Raw genomic sequence first — 22,983 nt, forward strand, 5'->3', positions numbered from 1 at the left:
CAAGTTTTAGATTTTCACGGTCAAGGCAAACCAAGTTTCGACACTCACTGTCTCAAACTACAAAATTGGCCCACAAAATTAGGCAACCCGGTTGGTAATAATTCCGATTATTACTTTTACCAGCACACAGCAAGATAATCCCTTTTTTTATACCAATTACCGGTTTCTAATTAAGACAATCTTAACACTCATGACCGTTTTCAAATTAAGTATTTCACATGAGGCTAAAGATAAAATTACAAATCCCCTGTTTGCATTTAGCCGATCAAAAGTGTTGCAATTTGCTTAATTAATAAAATAATCCAAATACCACTCATTTTAAAAATCAGATCTTACCTTTGCAATTTGCGGAGTTGGTGATAAGGAGTCTTAAGGAGTTGTGAAAGAAGAAGAAAACTTGAAACAAAAATTGGTCATGCAAATGAAAAGCAATCGTAGTGTTAAGAACTGGAAACAAAAGTGTTATTTAAGCCTTTTATTTTTAATCAAACTACATGAAAATATGCCCACAATCAAAAAAATTACTACCTTCACTATAGAACCAGGCAGATGCATCATTTTTTACCAGCCTAAATGTTTTGTTCACTCAAAAGAATTCTTTCAGGCACAAACTAGGTATAAGTATTTGAGAATAAATTAAAATGAGAACAATATTATCGAAATAGTAAACCAGTCGAAATTTTTTTTGTAATCTTTTCATGAGGGTTTTTCTTAAAATGGTTCTATTTCATCCTTCTATATTTGACTGACTGAGATTGATTTTTTTCATTTGCTCCTTTTGATCAAAATGTCGTCAGATTGTTACCAACACCGTAACTCAAGAAAAAAAATTCACAAAAAAAAATTAACTATTCTTAAAAATAAACTTTTCTTTAAAAAAACTTTTTTATAAAGTGGCTAAATTAGGCGAACAAAATTAAAAACAAGAAATAACCAAAGCTTATGTAATGTTGAGATTTGAGCCAAATTGAATCGGGATGCCATCCAATTTTGTCTAACTTCATCAAATTTTGACTAATTTAGCCTGATTTTTTTGTCAGTTTTCTCGACACGTCTAAATTACAACTAAAAGTGTTTCAGTCTCATAAGTCATTTGCCCCTATGAACTATGAAACCTGCAAATCACACGGAAGCAGTCAAAAATTGGCTAAAAAAAGAGTTATGGGAACACCAAGGACTCAACCTATTGACATTCTAATTTGTAACTCACTGCTTGAAACTGCAGGTTTTTTGTAGACTTCTTCCGGGGAGTCCTCTCCTCTAAGCAAGCTTTCCTTCTACTTAACGGCCGCAGAGTTTCTCTCCTTTATACTTTGTAATAGCGGGGGACACTAGGACACGGTATTATCTACAATCCCGAAAGGGTTATGTTGGTGGTCAGACTAAATCGGCCGATCAAAGGAATACGCAACTTCCCCCTTAATTTAGGCCCTTTTCGGCTCTCCTCTTAGGCTTCTAGCTAGTTCAGCATTTTGTGGGCACAATAAGTAAATTCTCAATCGCAAAGGAAGAAAAAGCAATTTACAGTGCCCTTAATGAGCTAACTACTACTATTTAGCAACTTCTATAACGAAGCCCGCGTTTCGTTCCGTTTAATCGCTTCGTTATCTCGCTCGTCAATTTTCGCTTGACGCAATTCTAAACTCGCCTACTCCAGCAGCGCAACTCGCTCACAATATTAACTCAACCCGGTACTAAACTCGTGTTGAAACGCAACTCGCTCGCACAAAGAGTTCAACCCAGTACTAAACTCGGGTTCCAGCGCAACTCGCTCACTAGCAAAACTTGTTCTCTACTGTGACTGAGAACCAACTACTCTTAATAGTAGCCAACAACTGTTCTCTTCTCTGACGAAAACCAACTACTCTTAATGGTAGCTAGCACTGTTCTGACTCTTACAGGCTCTCCGGTACCCTCCAATTCTTTATTTTTCTTTACACTTAGTTTTAGTTAAGTCACGCCATTCCCGATCAGTCCTGACATCCGCTTAAATCACCCCTCCGCACATGTTTAAGACTATATCCCTCCCCCTGTCAACTCTGCCACGTGCCAACTTCGGTTTCTTTTATCAATCTTTTCACACTTACTAGATACCCGGTATGCGGTAGGTGTCACAATTGGACCAAGCAAACAAATGTCATACGATTCTAATCAGCAAATTCCTGACCTCAGTGACTTCAGCCCTCGAGTTCAACTCAACTTCCAAACCATGCTATTTTTACTCAGTGATCCTTCTAAGGTCTTTATTTTAATTATCCCGTTAATGTTCCGACCTCCTAAGGTTTGGTGGAGACCCTTTTCATGGGTAGCTAATTCCTTCCCAGCATCTAAAATTTTGATCTGTACTATTCCAGTCCTGACATTCTAGCTATCAGGGGAACGTAGTCTGTCTGTTAGGGGTCAACTTAAACCAAATGTCAACTCCGGGAAGCCAAGTGAATTCCCTGTCCGTTCATACTATTTAGGAGACTCAATTCCCATGCTTAGGTCCTATTACCATCAGATTGCTCTGGAACTAGGTTTCTTTAGTCTAGTTGAATGGCTATTAATAGATCACTCACCAAGCTAAACTGAACCCAAAGTTTACCAAGTCCACTTTGAATTAACTCTACTACTCCAAGGTTGCAATGTAAAAGATTTACCTCTATCAGCTTCTGCTCTAGTTCCCAATATATAAGTTTTCCTCCCAGCTTTTAGCAAGGTTTCCAGGGGTTGGGCTGGGGATTACGCCACTTTCCGGTGTTAATCTCGAGGTTTTCCATGCAATTTTGGGGTCAAAACGCCCAAAGGTCAACTTAAGGTCACCCAGGTGTCAACCTTCTATATTTGGGTTCAGAACCCCACGGGGGTCCTAAATACCAAGTTCCATTCATATTCCATTGATACTTCACTAGTTATACTATTTCTAAGGTCCATTATTACTTTCTCCGGGAAAAGGCTATTAACACCGAAAGGAGTCGCCGGAGGCTTTTCACTCATGAGGGGTCTTTTTTCAGGGTTCGTATCGTAGGTCCATTGCCGCAATAAAATCATTATGCAACCGTTCATCGTTTCGCGTAAAGTGCTTATTTCCGGTCTAGGGGTGTTTTTTCAAGTGCTAATAGCTTCCGATCCAACCGCCGGATTTGGTTCCAATTATAATACAAGATGTGCCTTGCCACTACCTATCATCCCTCCAAGTTTCAGCTCCCTGTGATCATTGGAGGCCGAGAAACGACTTCCGAAAGTTAGGGGTGGGTTTGTTTACTTGGAGCATAAAACCCGAAATGGGGTTCCTAGGAGTCTGGGATTCTAAACTTAAGCTTCCCTTAACTAGGCCTTAACTAGACCGTTATCACTTGCCCCCCAAGGGTCTGGATTTTTGCATGCCCGGGTCAAATCATCTCTAGTATCCGTCCTTTGAGTTTCATAAAGCTAGCCCCGGTAGTTTCCATTTGCGGGGGGGTTTTCAAAATCGGTAACGTTTGAAATTCCTGCTTAGTCTGTTTGTTTTGGTTGATTTTGCAACTTAACTAATTGTTTACTATACTACTTAACTTAATGACGAATCAATCTTACGCTCAGGTTACTATAGCATGTAATACAGTAGAATCACCAATTCTACATTTTTAAACGCAATAGTGGCAAAACAGCAAAATATTATAACAATTTTGACATAGTGATTGATGTTTTTTGTCGACTGCTTTGTGGGATTGTTCTGTCTTGATATTATAGATTCTCATTGATTTTGATAGTTTTCTGATGCGCCCATTTTAGAAACTGGTTTTTGCATTAAAATCACAGTTTTCAAGTTACGTCTAGAAAAAACAAAATCGTCGGAACTGTAGAAATAAGCTAAAGCCTAAAAATGGATAAAAAATGTTCAAATTTGCCTTGGCTGTTGCCATAGAGGGACAAAAGATTTAGGGGACCAATCAGAGGAATGGTATTTATTTAAGGTTCATGATACCCAGTCATCGAGTTGCGTTCAGTAAACCGGGTCTTTTCTGCTGTACGGCTCAGAACTGATTTGTTGTACTTTTTTTGAAAATTAGATAAAAATGTTAAATTTGATTGGTTGAAATTACTTCCAATGGAAAAACTTCAATAAAAACAGAAACTCAATTAATAAATCGATAAGTTTAGGTTGCAAACCAGAAAAGACCCAGCAAACCAAGTCTCAGTAGTTAATGAAACCTGCAAATCGAATTAACTGAAAATTACTTCAATTACGGTTGTGAAGATTCATAGAATTGACTTAACATAGGCTCATGACACACAACGGGATATTAGTTTCAATTTTTTTTTCCAATTCTTGTTCTGCAAAACAAATAAATATCAAACAGGACAAATCTGAGTCTTCATTTCATGTGATTACGTAATTCAACGATGCAACTTCTATCAATTTCGGTTAATTGATCTAGTTTAATTTATTTCGGTTTGCTGATACATCGAATAAGGACTCCCGATCTGTTGCGGCTTTTAATGTGCTAACAAAACTAGAATTCGTACTAAAATTACGATTAATGTCAATTAAAACTCATTATTTGGACATCATATTCAACTAATTTATACATTTTCTAATTAACTTCGAGAGTCAGTTAGGTATAGATGTCATACATTATGGCAGGGGCGGATATAGAGGAGGGGGGCCTCCCCCCTCAGGGATTCGACCCCAAAGGGCCCCCCTTTGTACTATGTTGAGATATCCATATTCGGTGACGGACCCTAAAAAATTTCTAAAGGCGCCTTCGGCGACAATATGTACTAAATTTGAGGGGGGGGGGGCGCCGAAAAAGCGCGATTTTTTGGTCAAAATTTTCCAAAAAATGCCTTTTTGCCATGTTTTTTTTTTCAAAATTTTGCCTGCGGCGCACAATATTTTACCAAAACAGAGTCTTTTGTATGCTTTGGGAGAGCTCGTAAAAGCAGTTTGGTAGACCTAAAAAAAAAAGATCGACACAATTTTTTGAACATTTTTGAAAATCCGCTCCATCCTCAAGAAAACCCTAGATCCGCCTCTGCATTACAGTCTATCACATTCCCGTCATGGTCTATGACTATTTCTTGTTCAGATCCTCCACACACTCGAGACCAACTCTCGCTGACTAGTCTATTGAAAAAACAAACAATTTAGTTAACATCATAACAAACAATAACCAACAATTTGATTTACATCCTCGGTTCGGAGGTACCTGAAAAACAGAAGATCATTTTTAACAAATTTCGCGCTGATTTGGGGAAAAATTGGATCTTTCGAAATTAGGGACCAAAACTGATCTTTCTGTTTTTGAAAATGGGATCATAATTCTCTAATATGAGAAGTTGAAAATAGGTCCAGCAAAAAAAAACTTTTTTTTTTCAAAATATAAGATGAGTTTACAACATGCTTTGGGCCGTATGGCAGAAAACACCCAAAAATAAATGGAAACTTGGCAAAACTATTCAACATTTGCTGAGCTTCGCTTCTTAAGTACTCTTACATTAAGTACTTTTGAGCTTTAACCTGAATTCGTACCGAAGTTAGGATCTTGTGTAGAAAAATTAGATACAAATAATTACGTTGCATACACTGTCAATCACAGCAATCGCTTACAATTGTTTAGGTTGATTTTGCTGCTCGATTGTTTTTTACCGGAAAATCTCTAATTCTTACCAAAAAATCTTTGATGTTGGACTTGATCCGCCCTTAAGATCAATCTAAATTGCAGTATTCAATGAAAAAAATCCTTGTCTCACAAAAAAAAGTCGCAAATTATCGGTTTTGTAGTATATTTGTGGTATATCATACAACTTGTAGAAAATACTGGTCTGCATAATAAGGGCCCCCTTTGTACTATGTTGAGATATCCATATTCGGTGACGGACCCTAAAAAATTTCTAAAGGCGCCTTCGGCGACAATATGTACTAAATTTGAGGGGGGGGGGCGCCGAAAAAGCGCGATTTTTTGGTCAAAATTTTCCAAAAAATGCCTTTTTGCCATGTTTTTTTTTTCAAAATTTTGCCTGCGGCGCACAATATTTTACCAAAACAGAGTCTTTTGTATGCTTTGGGAGAGCTCGTAAAAGCAGTTTGGTAGACCTAAAAAAAAAAGATCGACACAATTTTTTGAACATTTTTGAAAATCCGCTCCATCCTCAAGAAAACCCTAGATCCGCCTCTGCATTACAGTCTATCACATTCCCGTCATGGTCTATGACTATTTCTTGTTCAGATCCTCCACACACTCGAGACCAACTCTCGCTGACTAGTCTATTGAAAAAACAAACAATTTAGTTAACATCATAACAAACAATAACCAACAATTTGATTTACATCCTCGGTTCGGAGGTACCTGAAAAACAGAAGATCATTTTTAACAAATTTCGCGCTGATTTGGGGAAAAATTGGATCTTTCGAAATTAGGGACCAAAACTGATCTTTCTGTTTTTGAAAATGGGATCATAATTCTCTAATATGAGAAGTTGAAAATAGGTCCAGCAAAAAAAAACTTTTTTTTTTCAAAATATAAGATGAGTTTACAACATGCTTTGGGCCGTATGGCAGAAAACACCCAAAAATAAATGGAAACTTGGCAAAACTATTCAACATTTGCTGAGCTTCGCTTCTTAAGTACTCTTACATTAAGTACTTTTGAGCTTTAACCTGAATTCGTACCGAAGTTAGGATCTTGTGTAGAAAAATTAGATACAAATAATTACGTTGCATACACTGTCAATCACAGCAATCGCTTACAATTGTTTAGGTTGATTTTGCTGCTCGATTGTTTTTTACCGGAAAATCTCTAATTCTTACCAAAAAATCTTTGATGTTGGACTTGATCCGCCCTTAAGATCAATCTAAATTGCAGTATTCAATGAAAAAAATCCTTGTCTCACAAAAAAAAGTCGCAAATTATCGGTTTTGTAGTATATTTGTGGTATATCATACAACTTGTAGAAAATACTGGTCTGCATAATGAAACATAGAACGACTGCTAGTTAGTTTTTTTCGTAGCGTGGGTAGAAAAATTTTCGAGAACTTTTGGAAATTTTCAGCTTTTTACCAAAAATTACTTGAGGTAAGTTAAAAGGCAAACGAGGCATTCAGGCGTTTGCTCTGATACAAGCAGACTTGTTGTATTTTACAAAGTGCTGCAAATGCTTCTATGTTTAATTCAATCACTTCACCTTTTCTCCTGGTCTCGAGTGAGACAGAATCCTCCGTACATTCCCGGAACAGAGTAGTAGAGTGAGGGTTCCTCCATCTCCCAGAGAGGACTTATCTGCAACACAAAACTCATCCTAACTGGAAGGAAACAGAGTTGTTGTCATAAAAACTTTGACAGATCTGAACTCTAAAATTTTACGCTCCCCTTCCGGAAACATACAAACAAATCAAATCTACTTTCTCTGTCGAAGTTAGATCAATAAACATAAGCCGTAACGTTTGAGGCGAAATAAACTATTAAGCCAAAAGAAATGCCACAAAACATGATTTAGTGATTTTTCAATTAACAGGAAACAAGTAAAAGCACTTCAAATTTCAATAAAAAGTGCTTGCAGCACAAAAAAAATCCGTCGTGTGACCACCAAGCCGACATTTTAAGCAGTCAAAAAAATTACGAATTTTTATTTTAGAGGAGTGTTTCACGTTTGCAAAAAACAATAGGTCCTAGTCAGATTCGAACCCATGACTTTTACCACCCGAGGCATAGTTGTTACCTCTGAACCCAAAGTGCTAGATAACCTAAACAATTTGGATTTGTGACCAGCCAATCTATCGATTGATTGAATTGATTCTGTTATACAAGTTGTGAACCCAAAAAAGTCTATGCTCCCAATTGATAACACTTGCTAATCGCAAGCGAAGCCTACAAAATCGATTTTTGTCAACCTTTTCTGTAGGCCGACCAAATTGATTTTCGGAGCTCCTGTAAAACGCTATAATAATCATATTTTGTCGATACGTTCTGAGCCGTAGATAAGCACATAAAATATCACACCAAAAATGACAATTTATGAAACTTTTTAAAGGTTCACAACAACAAAAAAAAGTTGCGGCGCATGCTATAAGCTAGTATAGACAAACCACAATGAGCTTAACAGATCACGTCAAAATTAAATGGTTAGTACTAAAGGGGACCCTTTGGATGGCCAGGACGTAAAAATAACCCAAGTTCAGTTCTGGTTCCTTAGACATACCCTACCACAAAATAGTGGTACAGGAAATTTACAAAAAATTAAGTGATCTTGTTTTGATAACATTTACAGCTTGAAAAAAAGTTGTCAAGCAGGAAGTGAATCGTATTTATGGCGGGGGATTTAGGGGATAGGGTGGACGCTTTCTCTCCCCCTCCCAAGAATTCTACCTGTTTTATCCGTTTTTTCCAGACCGACCGTACAAACTTTCTAAAGGCGTATTTGGCGCAGGTATATACTAATTTGAAGGAGGAACGCGCACCGAAAAAAACTTCCCTTTTGCCCGTTTTCTAAAAAATTCACCAACGCGCTGAAAATTTGGTCATCATAATAACCTCTTTATCGTGATTTCGGAGAGCTCAGAAAATTAGCATAATGAGATAATTTGTCCGCGTGAGTTTTTCCAGAGGGAAGGGGTAGAGGATTCAAAAAAAAATTGTCGACATTATTTTTAAGGTCAATAATGTAGACATTTTTTTAAAAAATCCGCTACCCCTTCCCTCTGGAAAAACTCACGCGGACAAATTATCTCATCCTCAGATAATTACCTGTGGAAGTGCCTGATTGTTTTCCTTGATTAGTGTTTCAACCCTTGACAGAATGTGCTCATGTAGTTTTGCTTCCATCTTCTCAATTGCCTCCTTATTTTCGATGACGTCAGCAGGCAGCTTCAGTGCTGCTAGAATCTCCTCTGGTCTGTTTTTACTCACTGCAATGTCATACGCAGTCTGTCCATCTGAATTCTTGAGAGATCTATACGTTGGAAACTAGAAATAAAAAATAGAACGGAAAAAAAAACAATTGTAAGAACATCATGTATCAGAGAATAACTCAAAAACTCCATTTTTTGAATGAGAAAAATGTCCTATTTGAAAATTTCACAAACTTCACACGAACTTCACAAAAATTTTTAAAATATGATTAAACTATGTTTGTCTGAAAATCTAAATCCGTAACATCTTTTAAGATTCGATTAATTTCACCTTTTACTGATAAAAAGGAAAAGGCAATCACGTAAGTTAGTTATTGAAGTTCCTCGGTGCTAGTTTTACGTTGTTTTACTTGAAGGTTCCCAGTTTCACAAATGCTTTGATGGTTTCCTCTGAAGCCCCCAAGAAAGCGCACTGGTGCAGAGCAGTCCAGAGTTTGGGTTTGTTTCCACCCTTCGACAGCCGTGTTGAGTTCGGATTACACTGCTCATGTTTTACCAGACTCAAAACAGGACAACGAAATAATAAACTCATAAAAAACATTGAAAAAATCTCATCAGAAACATTTTGTTTAGCTATAAATTAAAAAAAATCAACTAGGTGTAAGTGTAAGATCTCGAAAGGTAAAAAATTCAATTTGTCAATTTGAAACAATTTTAATGGATATAATACAAGATAGCAGGGCCCATCCAAAAAATGTTGAAAATTCCTGATGAAAACAAGCTCATACCACATAAACCATCACCTGCATTTTAGTACCAGAAAAAAGCTGTTTATCTGTTTTACGCGGGACATAAGCTCCGCCTGGTCTGTCTTGCTATTTAGATACAACTGCCGGTCCAAAACCCGAAAGAAGGAGGAGGGTGGACGTCAGGAAGGGCATCCGGTCCCTAATGACTTCGGTCTGAAAAAGCTCTGTAACGCGCACCGCTCCAAACAATTCATGGACAGTCAAACAAGCAATGAGGTACTAAAAATCCCAGTTTGAACTACTAAAATGACGAATACTAAAACTTATAAGACGAAAAAACCCACCGTAGAAAAGACGTTGTTCCGACTATGCTCAGGGAAGGTTGGCACACTAAAAGGAAAATGCCTTGAGATATGCGAAACTCGAGAAAGAAGAAAGCTATCCGTGTACTGTCTACAAGAAAGTCGTATCAAAGGAAGCAGCACAAGAAGTTTTGGAGATGGCGACCACAAATTTAAGTTTTTCCGGCAAGGAAACTCAGAAGGCACAAATGGTGTGTCAATAGCCATCAAAGGTCGACTTATTGAAAAGGTACTGGAAATCGGTAGAGTAAATGAATGTAAAGTGCGCCTAAAAATTGTAATAGGGCATACTGTGAGTAATGTTCTATCAGTGTACGCACCACAAGCTGGTAGAGAGGATTCCGAAAAAAGAGATTTTTATAGCACGCTAGAATATTCCATGATATCTCTACCTGACCAAAAATAAACTTTCCTCTGAATGAACATATTGAAGTGCGGCGCCAGGAATTTGACTGCGCAATTGGCCTATTCCGCTTTGGTAATCTAAACTCAGAAGGTCGGAGATTTCTCAATTTCTGTCAGTCATAAAATCTAACCAACCTAAACATTTTTCTCAAAAAAAACGCTGCGAAGATGATCACTGTACGTTTCAGATTGGAGAAAACTCCGCCCCGATTGATTTCATTCTAACACGATCGTCGCAAAGAAGTTGTGTCAAAAACTTGAAGATTATCAAGGGCGAAGAATGTGGTACTCAGCACAGACTTGTTGTGTGTAATTTCTATCTTAATAGTTCCTATTTACCACCATACGTCAAAGCCATTTGGAAGAATAAAATCGTGGAAGTTTAATGATAGAGAAAACCAAATCAAGTAGGAAGAGGCAATGAGAAAGAAGCTAGAAAATTTAAAATCAACACTTTTTTTAGAAGCAGCGAAACACGTTTGTGGCGAAACAACCGAAAAATCAGCGAGAGACAGGCGAGCGAAAGAAAAACATGGTAGTGAAGCAAAAAAAAACAAGTGAAAGACTTGAAAAAAAAATTATTGTTCAAAAAGTGGCAGAAGTCTCGAAAAGAAGACCGGGTGATATATCAGAGGCAGAACACATTCGTGAAACAGCTATTAGCTGAAGCTTAAAAGAGTCCATCCAGAAATGGTGTCAAGATCTCACTAAAACCAAGCAAATGAAAAATGATCAAAAGGTGGTTGGAGCAAAATTCAAAAAATGTGATTAAAAAATCCTGACTTGTGACCAAGATGTTCGCTCGCAAAGGCAAAGCTACATCTCAAATCAAATTTTTAAAATGAAACGGAAGATATATATCTTTTAGTTTGAAACTGAAGATATCCCTCAGTGGCTGGCTCATTGGAGGAATTTAGTATCCATGAAGGGCACCTGCACTGAGAGCGATTTAAAAAAGAATAGCCCAAGACCAACAGGGCTAACTTCGAACATGAAAAAAATTTGGGGAGATTGTGGAGTTGCTGGACTTTGTGGGACTCTGGTCTTATCCCCTCCGACTGGAGCAAAAATGAAACAATTACTTTTTACAAAGGAAAAGGCGATCCATCAGAATGTGGATCCTACAGAGGCATCCGATTGCTGAAACACGCATTTAAAATTTTCGAAAAGTACTAGAAAAACATCTGAGACAATAAATAAGATAGATGATATGCAATTGGGCTTAATGGATGGTAGATCAACAACCGATGACGTTTTTGGTTTTAGACAATTGAAGGAACTATTTGCGAAACAGAAAAATCCCCTGCATCATATATTTGTTGATCGCGAAAAACCTTCGACCGTGTTTCCAGGGAAATGATAACACAACAGTTCCCAAAAACCCGGTACGACAAATTATGTCTCTGTACACCGAGTCGAAAACCGGAGTTCACTCGCCCCAAGCATGAAGTGATCAGTACGAATTTAGAGTATGCGTGCATCAGGGATCGGCACTTAGCCCATTGTTATTTATCATACTAATGGAGAGGCTACGAGAAACTGTCGTTCCACGAGACCATGGGATATGCTGTATACAGATGACTATGTGATGTCCGCTGAAACGGAATCCCAGTCTATTGAGAAGTTTAATACTTGGAACAAGGCTTGGCGAAAACGCTGTTTAAAAATCAACGTGATAAGACAAAGCATTTGATTTCAGACCAAAAATGTTTTCTTCATAAAATTGGAAAATATCCAGGCACTAGTTGTTTAAAGGGATTCGGCGACAATTCGATACGCTGCAATTCTTGTAATCAATGGGTGCAAAAAAGTGCGGTAGCCTGAGGAAAATACCTACCAATAAAACTGATTATGTTTATCCAATAGGCAATAATCCTTTCAATTATCACTCAAATCAGAATGCTAGTCTACGGATCAATCATTTGGTACCCTGAGTAATTTCAAAGAGTTCTGCTATCTGGGTGATATGATTTCCCTTGAAAGTGACGCAATATGTGCAACATCGGCCAGAAGGGCAGTTTATCGGACAAAATGGCGGCAAATTGAGCCTCTGCTGCTGAATAAAGATATTGACTTGATTACCAGGTGTCATATCTACGGAGCTTGTCTCCGGCCAGTTCTGATGTACTGCTCTCAAACCTGGGCGCAGACCAAGGCAATATCGAGCCCTCTTAAGAGCGCTGATATGAAAGCTCTGCGTAGGATTACAGGAGTCACTTAAAAAGACAGAGTTACCAACAAAACAGTTATTAAAATGACAAGTATTGTTGATCTGGACCAGTTACAAGTGCGTTCGCTGTAGCGATGTTTTTGCCATGTTCATCAAACGGAAAACCATCATGCGCTTAAAACTACAAACCATGTTTTAATCCCAGGCAAAAGACCAGCAGGAAGACCTAAAAACGCTGGATCGATTGAGTTAAACGAGACCTGAATACAACTTCAATTTAAAATTGAATGCTATTCAAAATGCCCTCATCTGAACTATTTTTACGCACACTCCGGATGTCCAACCCCGCCACAATGGGAAAACGGAAAAAACGCATTAGTAGTAGTTACGCGGGACATAGACCCAAAATTTACTTTTTTAAAAAAAAAGAAGTAAATGCGCGTCTAGTAATTACACCTTCAAGACTTCATTAAATCGTGCCAGAATTTATCTAATTGGGTTTCACATTGAAAAACCTAACAACTCAAAATTCTAAATCAATCAACCTGAATAAAAACTCACACTCACTCAATGGCATGTTGGAAGCACCCATTGTAAATTGCATTGCTGAATCTCTCATTCAAGTCCACTATGTCCCCACACAGCTTAGAACAGTCCACATTTATACTGTACTGATCATCCATTCACAAAACCATCTATTGACTGACCTCGACAACCATGGAAGCAAACCTTTCGTATCAACTGACAATTCTCTAAAGCTCTTTTCCATTGCCCCTCACTTTTGAATTTCAATATTGAAGAACTGGTTTAACGTTGTCATAATGTAATGAAACTTAGCAGGGTAAACAAATTAACTATGGTGAAAAGTTTTTTTACAAATTCACTAATTAACTATTGTGAAAAATAAAACAGTTATGAAATCAGAATGGTGAGGGGGGGGGGAGTAGAAAAGAGCTTACTTCTAACACCAATGTTTCAAAAATCTGAAATAAAAACAGCTACAAAAACTAAAATGATACAAGTAACTTAACTGAACTCCAAAAAGTAATTTCTTATTTATTATGACTCCGATATCAACACCAAGCAACTTCTGTTTTCATGTCAAATATAATTTCTCCGCCTAAATACTTAAACTATCGATTATAAATATTAATTTTGCATCATCAATTAAGGCAAATAGTATCAATTTAAACTTTTGAGCTAGCGCATTGTTCAAAAGCTGGGTGAATTTCGGTCAAAATAGTTTTTTTGGCTTCTATGGCTGATCGTCTGTCATATTTCAAAATCATAAACGGTTATTTCGACAAAGGCGAAGGTTCACTTCTACACACCATTGAAACTCGTCGATCTCTCTTCACGTATTCGTCTCCGAAAAACGACATTTCATCCGAAAGTATCTCGTGAGTGTAATCGTATCTAAACTCGTGAGCCAACACGTAAAGCGACAGCCGTGGGAGTAATAAAGTGATATATTTGCTGCTATCTGATTGGTTGACGAGCCGCATTACTGAGTCGGACAGAAGCGAGACCCCTGCCACTTTGTCTCCACAGTACCTGTTAATGTTATTTTTTGACCAACTCATAAAATCATGAAATTTCTATTATACTTTCTTCTGATTTAAAAAAATACATATCACATCACAGAAAAAAAAACACTTAACTTGACAGTCAATAAACAACAAAAAAATTTTTAGAAGCAGATACAAAACATTTTTGAAGAAGAGCTTTGCCATACTTCCTCAGTTGAATCGCGCAGTTTGTGTTTCAATATTCAAAAAAAGCATTCTTCCTGCAGCAATTAGATCATTAACTTTGAGATTTCGCGATATAACAGGAAACGCGGTACTGCAAATTTATGAAGCAAACCGACGCAAAAGCTTCGATTGCTTTACAAAAACATTGAGTAGAAAATTGCTTAGTCTATGAATTTCTCAACCAACAGTTTTCGCAAGCATTACTAATCAGAAAAGATGTTAAGCAACAGTTGACATTCACAACGCATATTTACCGAAAACAAGTCAGAATTTTCAATAAAGCTTAAATTTCAACTGTTACAAACATGAGTTGTTGTAAAATATGAAAAAAAAATCAGAAAACATTGTATAAAATAAAAGTAAATTCACAAATTTCTCAATCTCGAAACGGCAAAAGAGCGCTGTACAGCAATATTTTGCTTCGTTATGAGCATTTAGGTAACATTCAAAAATTATAGAGAAAACCGACCAGAAATAGCAGAAATGAAACAAATATTTAAAAATCAAGAAATGAATTGTCACCTCGCAGCTGGTTCAAAAGCAAATATAGCCAACAGACAGTGGGAAATGAGAAAATGAACGCAAGGAAACAAAAAAACTGACTTAATTTTGCAAAAAAAAACTAACTTTTTCGAGCTTCCAAGTAAAAATTTATGATTGGCTATGGGAAATCTAAAAATTAAATTCCACTTTCGAAACTAGAACTCATTCAAGTTTTTGAGAAATTTTTATGTTTGTAAATGGAGGGCGCAATTTACTTAACTTTCAGAAGATGAACTTAAATTGAACTCAAAAAGTGCATAAATACTTAAGTGCATCCATAAATGCATCAATAATGAATGCACATTTGTAGTTATTAGAGCATTTTAAAACATTTTCCTGAAAAAAATAACGCCAAAAAACCAGCAAGACCTATATAAGAGAATTCACAACGTTCATCGACTCTTAATAAAACTATATATAATTGATGAATAGTGAGTCTACGCAGCTATTCATTGAGTCAAAAAAATCTTTGTAATCTTGAATACCTACCATCCACTAAAGCGCTAGAAATGAATTGAATCGCAGAAGCTACACTGTAACAACATACCCGAAAAAAACTATCTTCGAATCGTAACTGTCTTTGTAACTATCTCGAAGAAAACTTGAGGCCGCGGTCATCAAAAGCAAAACAAATCATCCTATTTCTTTTTGTACCTCGAATTAATTTCAGTGTGACAAAAACATTCCTTTTATACCTCAATATGTCTCAAGCCGATCTGACGGTTTAGAAAGAAGTATGGCGTTTTTAACATCCATGCTATAATGTTCATGTCCAAGAATCCTTTCATTTTTTTTAAGTTGGCGATAATTTTTGAGACCTATGACAACAAAAAAAAACAATTGAGTGGCAACATCTACAATGAGTGGCATTTTGGAGCGATAACAACGAGATTTTGCTGAAAAAAACTGTTTCACAAAAATGGTATTCAGTCTTTCTTATTTTCCGATTGTAATCCAATAGTCCGTTGTCTTGAGGCCAAGTATTGGAACAACGCAGCCCATCAAATGGGGTCGCTGATAAAAAAATAACTGTTTGACATAACTACTTAACTCAGAGAATAGTTTCAAGCTTCTAAAGACTTCTTCTCTTCATGACAAATGAGTGTCTGCTTCAGCCTTGCATTTGAAGCCTCTTTTCTAATCAACGCTGTATTAGTTTGAGAGCTATGGCGACATCAGCTCAATTTTATTATCTTATTTGCAGAAAATTTCAAATGACACAGAGGAACTACAACGAGTAAAAGGTGACCCTAGAACACTAGAGGCTAGAGGTGTACCATAAGAAAGTTAGAAATAACCAATCCAGATTTTGAAATGATTTCATTTAAAGTATCCTACTTTTAAATTTAGGATCCCATTGGTACACGCTATCATATCCTCCAATTTCAATTCACAAAAACTATTTTTGAAATTTTAACCGAACAAAGAAAAATGTCGTCGGAAAAGCGTCCCTCGTCTAGAACCAGCATTATTTCTGACAACTCTCGCAAATCCAGTAGTGTTCGGACAACTTCAACCAATAACAGAGATACCGTGAATTGGGGCTCAATTGACGAAACAGGAATGCAGCCTATTTCGGCTAACTTCGCTTCGACAGCCAATTCTGTTAAGTTCAACGACCTTGAATTGTACGGAAATGAAAATAATCCTGAATTGAGAATAACCGCAGAGCCGAATAAGGAAATAGAAGAAGTCATTGCAGTGAACAATCAGCTTAAGAATCGGGCTAGTATTCCAACTAGTTTTAACTTTCTTTTTGCACATTATTCTTAAGACGATTCGTCGAATGCGGCACACACAATTTCTAATGCGGTAGAAATCATTTTTTCATTTCATAGTTGTTTTTTTTTCAGAACAAAATTGACGAACGGCCGTGGGGAACGACAGGCCTTTTTTCGCGTCATATTGAAGAATTTGAAGCACTGAGATCAAAATGAAAAACATTAACTCTTTTCATTTGATGCTATTTTTTGTAGGGTTTTCAGAGTTTTAAAAATTGCCTGACCGGACTAATTTATGTGCGTTCTATACCACTTCATCGAGTTAATCTACTTTCAAAATCATTCCAAAAAAACGGATGAAAACAATTTAACCAAAAAAATTTGCACTTCTGCCCTGAACGCACTTAAACTGTTCTCCATTTTTCTGGGAAAAAAATGCGATAAAAATTATGAAAGAATCAAAGTACAAAACTCACCTATGCTTAACCCTTGAATTTGTTCAAAGAGGGTGAGAATAGTTGAAGAGATCCTTTGAGTCTACTAGAAAGTTAATGAGAGCAACAAACTTGCGCATAAATTATTTGAGCGCGGATTGGTTTACTCATCATCCACTAATCGCGCTTTGAATATTAGAGATATCTGGATGAAAAGCGCGTAACATGAATCCAGCAAATTGACCTATTTCAAGCCCTATAATGTAAAAAAAACAATCAGAGGTGTCAAAGTTTCAAAAAAATTTGCAACTATTGTTTCCATTACCGAAATTAGTCTTAGTCTGAAAAAACACCCGGAGCATAAACAATCAAAGATTTTCTTTAAAAACCAAATCTTGAAAAATTTTATCGACAATCTTGAATTTGTCTAAGTCAGGCAGTAGCTTATCAATATTCGACATTGTTGATCCACCTAGCCATCCTCAGGTCTTTCGATACCAAGTCGGCTTCCATGATCTCGGCAGGAAAATACTAGAGTTAGACTGTCTCATCGTCAACTCGTTCTCAAACAAATAAGTACTTTACATCGATGTGCTTTGTTCGCTTATGCATGATAGGATTGTTGTACATCTTGATGTAGCTCTGGTGGCTCTCCATGATGTCTGTTGGTCGGTCTCTCACACTCACCTCATTGAGAAGTGATCGTAAGCATAGAGCCTCTTGGACCGCATCTGTCATCGCTTGACACTCAGCTTCATTGTTGGATATGGCTGCACTTGGTTGCTTCCTACTGATCAGCTGATAGCTGCCCCTGTCTTCTGTAAAGGGAGGCTGTATGCAGTAGTTGACCTTCTATCATCCACGTCTCTTGCCCTGTCAGCATCTGCGGATTCATAAAGTTGTACACATTCAGTATACTTGGTGTAGCGCCCCCTTCAAATCTTTGCTCATTCTAGGTACCAATGAAGCCTTTTTGCAACCACTCATTGCGCTCTGCTCGGATTTCCCCAGAAGCGGGAGAGTTGAGTCGCAATAGCTAGGATATCCGGCCTTCTTTCCTTAGCAATGTACAATAAAGAGTGCACAAAATCTTTATAGCTCTCAACCTTCAAGGACAATGCCTCTGCTGACCCAGCTTTAGGGCAGTCTTTCTATAACAGTTGTGTGCAGATATCCGCTGCTGTACTCGCGAGCTAGCTAAGTCAAAGCCCTCCTACCATTCGTCGATGCAGCATGATTGATTCGCAGTTACCGTCACAAGTGAATGCTTGGTTTGCATTCCCAGGAACGAGGACAATGAGCCTCTGTCATCCATCTTGAATCGTTCGTAGAAACGGCCCCTCGTCTTGACATTTTTGAGCAGACTTCTTAAATTTATGTCATCTACCCAAACCAGCACAGACCCGTGCTTCAACGGTTACCCTCCAGAAAGAAGAACTCGCCATGGTGCTTCACAGGTAGCTGTCTACTACTGGTGCCAGTAGCAGAGAAGCATCTGTTGCTAAACTGCAGCTTGATGCTCAAGCCACCGCAGAGCTCATACTGATCAAGTGTACGCTGTAGCTGGCACAAACAGCACATCGTGCAAAATGTAGCTCTTCGCCGCATCATGGCACTCTTTGATCTCTACTTCCATTAATTCTTTGCCCGCAAATTTTGCCAGCTCACCGCTTGGTTTTGTCAATGTTGAAACCCTGTACCCCCTGTTGGCAGACCCATGCAAAATGCCCACTAATTCATTAGTTTGTGACCACTATTCGATCTTGTCTGAGTTTAATAACTTTTAAATAGTTGACCTTTAACAGATTATCTTGAGTTGAAATGACTGATCTGATCTTGGAAAAATTTGACCTTCGAATACTTTGGAACTGTTTTACTGACCAAAAACTTATGTTAGCAGAAATTTGATACAGGGATCATAAAGCTTGTAGGGCTTACATAAAATAGAAACTTACTGAGAAGCATACATTGGTGATAAAAATCTTCTACACTGAGGCGAAATTGCCTTTAACATACACAAGCAAAAATATGACCGATCACGCTTGGGAAAAACTGAATGAGTAAAACTTTGAGTCTACAAAACTTCTTAAGTGACGCACACCAATCATGACGCATTAGCAGTACCAGACAATTTAAAAAAAAAGAAATTAACCATTTAACATGCCTCAATTTATAGAGCATTCTTTGAAGCAGCAAAAACATGAAAAAATTAAATGTAGGAAAAATAAAATGAGAAACTTTTTTTGATTTGAGGTTTTTTTGTGAAAATCATCTCCCCACACGCCATATCAAGTACAAAGTGATTAATTTCGCTCCTAGTAACAAATCAATTCTGGCAAATAAGATTCTTTCAACCAATGTGGAACAATTTCTATGACGGATTAAATCTCCGCTTCCGCAATATTAGCGCGAAATACATCGCGCGTTAAGCGTACCAAATTGGCCAAAACGGCAATTTTCAAACCCCCATAACTTTACGAAAAATAAACCCAGGTGAAATAACTTTCCAAATTTCGGAACAACAAAGCTCAGGACAACAATACTCTTTAAATGATATAAGAAAAACCCGTCAAAAATGGCTAGTTAAAAAGTCGAAATTTGTCTGAAAAAAACCACCCCGAGCACAAATATTCCGCTACTTTCCTTACGTGGTTCAGAACAATAATAGTCTGTGTTAAAATCCTTAGCATTGGCTGTACTTAATAGCTGGTTATTGATCAGAATGAACACATTTTATCGCAACAATATTTGCGTCGCAACAATATTTGGAAAAAAAGATAGTTCATACTATAACACAAGAATTGCTTGAGTAATAATTAGCCGTTATAAAAAATGACAAGAAGGAGCCAATTAAGTCAGTTTGAAAAATGTAAGTAGAGCAGTGTAAAATAGATGCTATAAAAAGGATTCAAACCCCTAAGTCTTCCGCATCACATCTCTGAAAAATGAGATTCTGCAAATTTATTGTTGCCAATTTCCACTTGGAAAGGTAAAAAAATCGATGAGGCGACAATTTGGGTTGTTTTCACTAAATCTACGTGTCAGTAAATGACCAGATCAGTAAACCGATTTATGTAATAATTTTATCAATGCCGTATTAAAAATTTAGAATTAATTTTGCTGAAAAAATTGTAAGAGTCATGGTAAGAGTTACTTCCTTTCAGTTTTTCAATTTAATTTTTGTTTTGAGGGAAAAGTTCCTCAAATTGTACAAATCTCAAGTTTCAAATGATGTGATTACGTAATTGAAAAATACCCATACTGATACGTCTTACTCATTCATAAAGAACCACAAAAAGTAACACATAAATGGTTTCATAGAGAGAGGAGGGGGGGGGGGGCAATTTTCCATACCACTTGCTGATTTTATATTGAGACTCGTGTGATGAACGACAATTTTCAGTGTATTTAATCAAGCTGCATTTTTTATTTCTGCCCACTCTAATACTCCTGACGAATGTGAGCGTACTCTGTACTCCTTAATTGTCGGGACTCCCCCTCCAGCAACACAAATCGACTTCTTCATAGACCCCGCGCCCTAGGATATTAACCCCTCCAATTTTTTTTAAGGGGGGGTCTGAATGGACCCCATTTGAGATTTTATACCATAGAACGTTTATGCAAAAATTTAGAAAAATATACCAATATTGAGAGCTCCAAAAAACTGTTTTTTCAACGCAAAACAATTTTTGCCTGGTTTAAATAACTGAAATTTTATGCCAATTTTCATGTTCAGGAAAAATGCTCGCTCGATTTTACCATTTTGTTTATCAGAATTGATCCAAAGTTGCGATGCCCCCCTGATGATTTTGAATCCCCCAGAAATACGAACTGTTTCAAATCCGAGATACGAACTGTCTTTTGACTCAAATAAAAGCCATCTTGAGACATATTATAAACGGTTGCTTGCTACGAATGTTAAAAATTGTCACCCAAGAACAATTATCATCCCTTAACGAAAAGTTAGAATATGCTTTCCCAAAATTTTCCACCTCTATTGATACAGTAACCTTGATGCTTGTTAATATTTAAAAATTGCATTATGCCTGGATCTGATTGGTTGAAATAAAAAGTGATAGGAAAATTTTACCGATTGGTTGAAATAAAAAGTGATAGGAAAAGTTTACCGATCTTTTTTTGATCTTTGTACAACATAATATAACCAAAAATAAGTTAACCAGGCTCTTTTTTGAACGAAAATTGGACTTACCTACAAACCATATGCTAGTCAGCCACAAAAAAAAATCAATTGAAATCCGGAAGAAGAATCGCATTCAAAGTTGTTTTTTTTTGTTGTTGCAATTTTTGTAGTTTTGCATTAGAACAATTTCGTTTACAGGTGCGATTTCTTTACATTTATCTTATTTTGACAACACTCGGACTTTTCATCATAATTGGATTCACGGCTGCCATTGCGTTTGGAGCAAACAGCAAGGCAAACGAGTTGTCCAACTCCAAAGCCGATCAGCTTCAAATAAATACGCAGGTGATAAGATTGCAGCAGAACATATCGTCGCTCAAAGGGAATCACAGGTCCCTGAAGTTAAATTTTGAAGCACTTGACCATCTAAGTGGTGTGACATTCAAAAAACTGAGCAAGGATATTGAAAACGTAAAAGAAGCTACCGATTCAAAACAACTAGATGCCAGATTGAACAGCCTAAACGCCGATTTGAACAGTTTAGAGAACCTTCACTATAACGATAAGGTACAATTAGTTTACGATCACGACAATGAAATGAAAAAATTGAAGGGCGATCACGATAAAGATATAATCAAATTAATTAACTATCACGATACAGATATGGATCAAGTTGGCCACGACATTAGTTCAAAGATAAATGCTGCGAAAGGAACACTTCGAAGAGAAATGGGAGAGCTTAAGCGTGAGATTCAGGGAAATGCTTGACCAAAAAAGGAAATATAAAACTGGGTTTCATTATTTTCATCTGATCATTTTTAGAACTAATTCAATCATGTAATTTCTACGATGAAAACTCACGGCTCATGATTTTTTAGATATCTTTTGAAACGGCATTGAAGCCAAGCAAAGTAACTCGTTTTTCACGCAGTCCTACATAAACCAGAAAATATAAACACAAAATAAGAGTTACCGGTTGGCAAATAAAAAATCAAATTTAAGAAAACTCAATCATATTAAATTCAGCCTCTCTACAAATTCCTTCCAGATTTTATCTAAAATTGGAAAATCGATTGTTTTTGAAGTAGAAAACTTTAATTCGGATAGAAACATCAAATGATGTGTCCCCATATTCTCCCCGCCGGCACATCGTTCATCAAAACTAAACAAAGCTCATAATGAAGATTCGAGTTGAATTGTAAAATTTATATTTGCGCCAATTATGCATGAATCCCTGTAACCAAATATTACCATCACTTACTATTTTAAGATACCTCGCCAAATGACCTTCATATCAAAAAGCAACTAGGTCAGCATAATTTGGTTTGATTACGCGTGGCAGGTTTCAAAATTAAAAAAAAAATTCCTCTGAATTCTTACTTTTTGTCTGATTTACTCTGGAAACCGAAAACATTCAGACCAATTTTTTTCGACAGTGAGACAACGTTTCTCTTTTTTTTGGAATCCGAATCACAAAAATAAAGCTTTAATATGATACCTAGCTTGACCTCCTGTGAGTTTCCTTTATGTTACATAAAATTGAACGGAAAAAAGGAAAAATTGTGAAATTGTCAGAAAAACATAACTTTAATCGCTGCTGTGTAAGTAGCACAAAAAGTTCCGACTGTTTTTTTTTCAGTTTTTTCCTAAATTTTTTCCACATAAATATCGATTGAACAACAACTTAATTTGCTTCATTTGATTTATAACTTATCCACATCTAAAGTTTGCAGCAGTGCTTTACTCACTTTATATCGGACTAAAAGGCAAAACTTTTATCGGCATTTAGAAATTTTTAAATACCGCTCAAAAAACGACTAAAAAGCTTTTCTAGATATTACTGAGCCCCATCTATCTGTATTCATTCGCTTTAGTTGCTCTAAATCGGACTG

At 36.9% G+C, this 22,983-nt stretch overlaps 3 protein-coding genes across 8 annotated transcripts in view; 1 reads left to right on the top strand and 2 right to left on the bottom strand.

Annotated features, from left to right (window-relative positions):
• LOC134840025 (motile sperm domain-containing protein 1-like) overlaps positions 1 to 22,983 on the top strand; it is a 484,177-nt gene that overhangs the window by 292,954 nt on the left and 168,240 nt on the right. The window lies entirely within an intron of this gene.
• Positions 6,044 to 22,983, bottom strand: part of LOC134840674 (uncharacterized) — a 165,415-nt gene continuing 148,475 nt past the window's right edge. Inside the window, exons 2-7 of one of the 6 annotated variants that reach the window (XM_063856647.1) lie at positions 13,465 to 13,483; positions 13,066 to 13,239; positions 9,223 to 9,372; positions 8,709 to 8,913; positions 7,150 to 7,244; positions 6,044 to 6,232 (exon numbers count right to left, since the gene is read on the bottom strand). In XM_063856647.1, the coding sequence (XP_063712717.1) occupies positions 6,118 to 6,232; positions 7,150 to 7,244; positions 8,709 to 8,913; positions 9,223 to 9,372; positions 13,066 to 13,181 (681 nt within the window). In that variant the 5' untranslated portion in view covers positions 13,182 to 13,239; positions 13,465 to 13,483 and the 3' untranslated portion in view covers positions 6,044 to 6,117. Of the gene's footprint in view, positions 6,233 to 7,149; positions 7,245 to 8,708; positions 8,914 to 9,222; positions 9,373 to 13,065; positions 13,251 to 13,457; positions 13,580 to 22,983 lie in introns of those variants that run through there. The other 5 variants (XM_063856644.1, XM_063856642.1, XM_063856646.1 and 2 more) reach the window with 5 other exon arrangements.
• The window catches only part of LOC134840675 (alpha-ketoglutarate-dependent dioxygenase alkB homolog 7, mitochondrial-like), a 29,653-nt gene continuing 20,459 nt past the window's right edge, over positions 13,790 to 22,983 (bottom strand). Inside the window, exon 2 of the mRNA XM_063856648.1 lies at positions 13,790 to 14,052. Coding sequence (XP_063712718.1) covers positions 13,794 to 14,052 — 259 coding nt within the window. The 3' untranslated portion in view covers positions 13,790 to 13,793. The remainder of the gene's footprint in view (positions 14,053 to 22,983) is intronic.

This window comes from Symsagittifera roscoffensis, chromosome 2, assembly GCF_963678635.1.
Source record: "Symsagittifera roscoffensis chromosome 2, txSymRosc1.1, whole genome shotgun sequence".
NCBI classification, from domain to species: Eukaryota; Metazoa; Xenacoelomorpha; order Acoela; family Convolutidae; genus Symsagittifera; species Symsagittifera roscoffensis.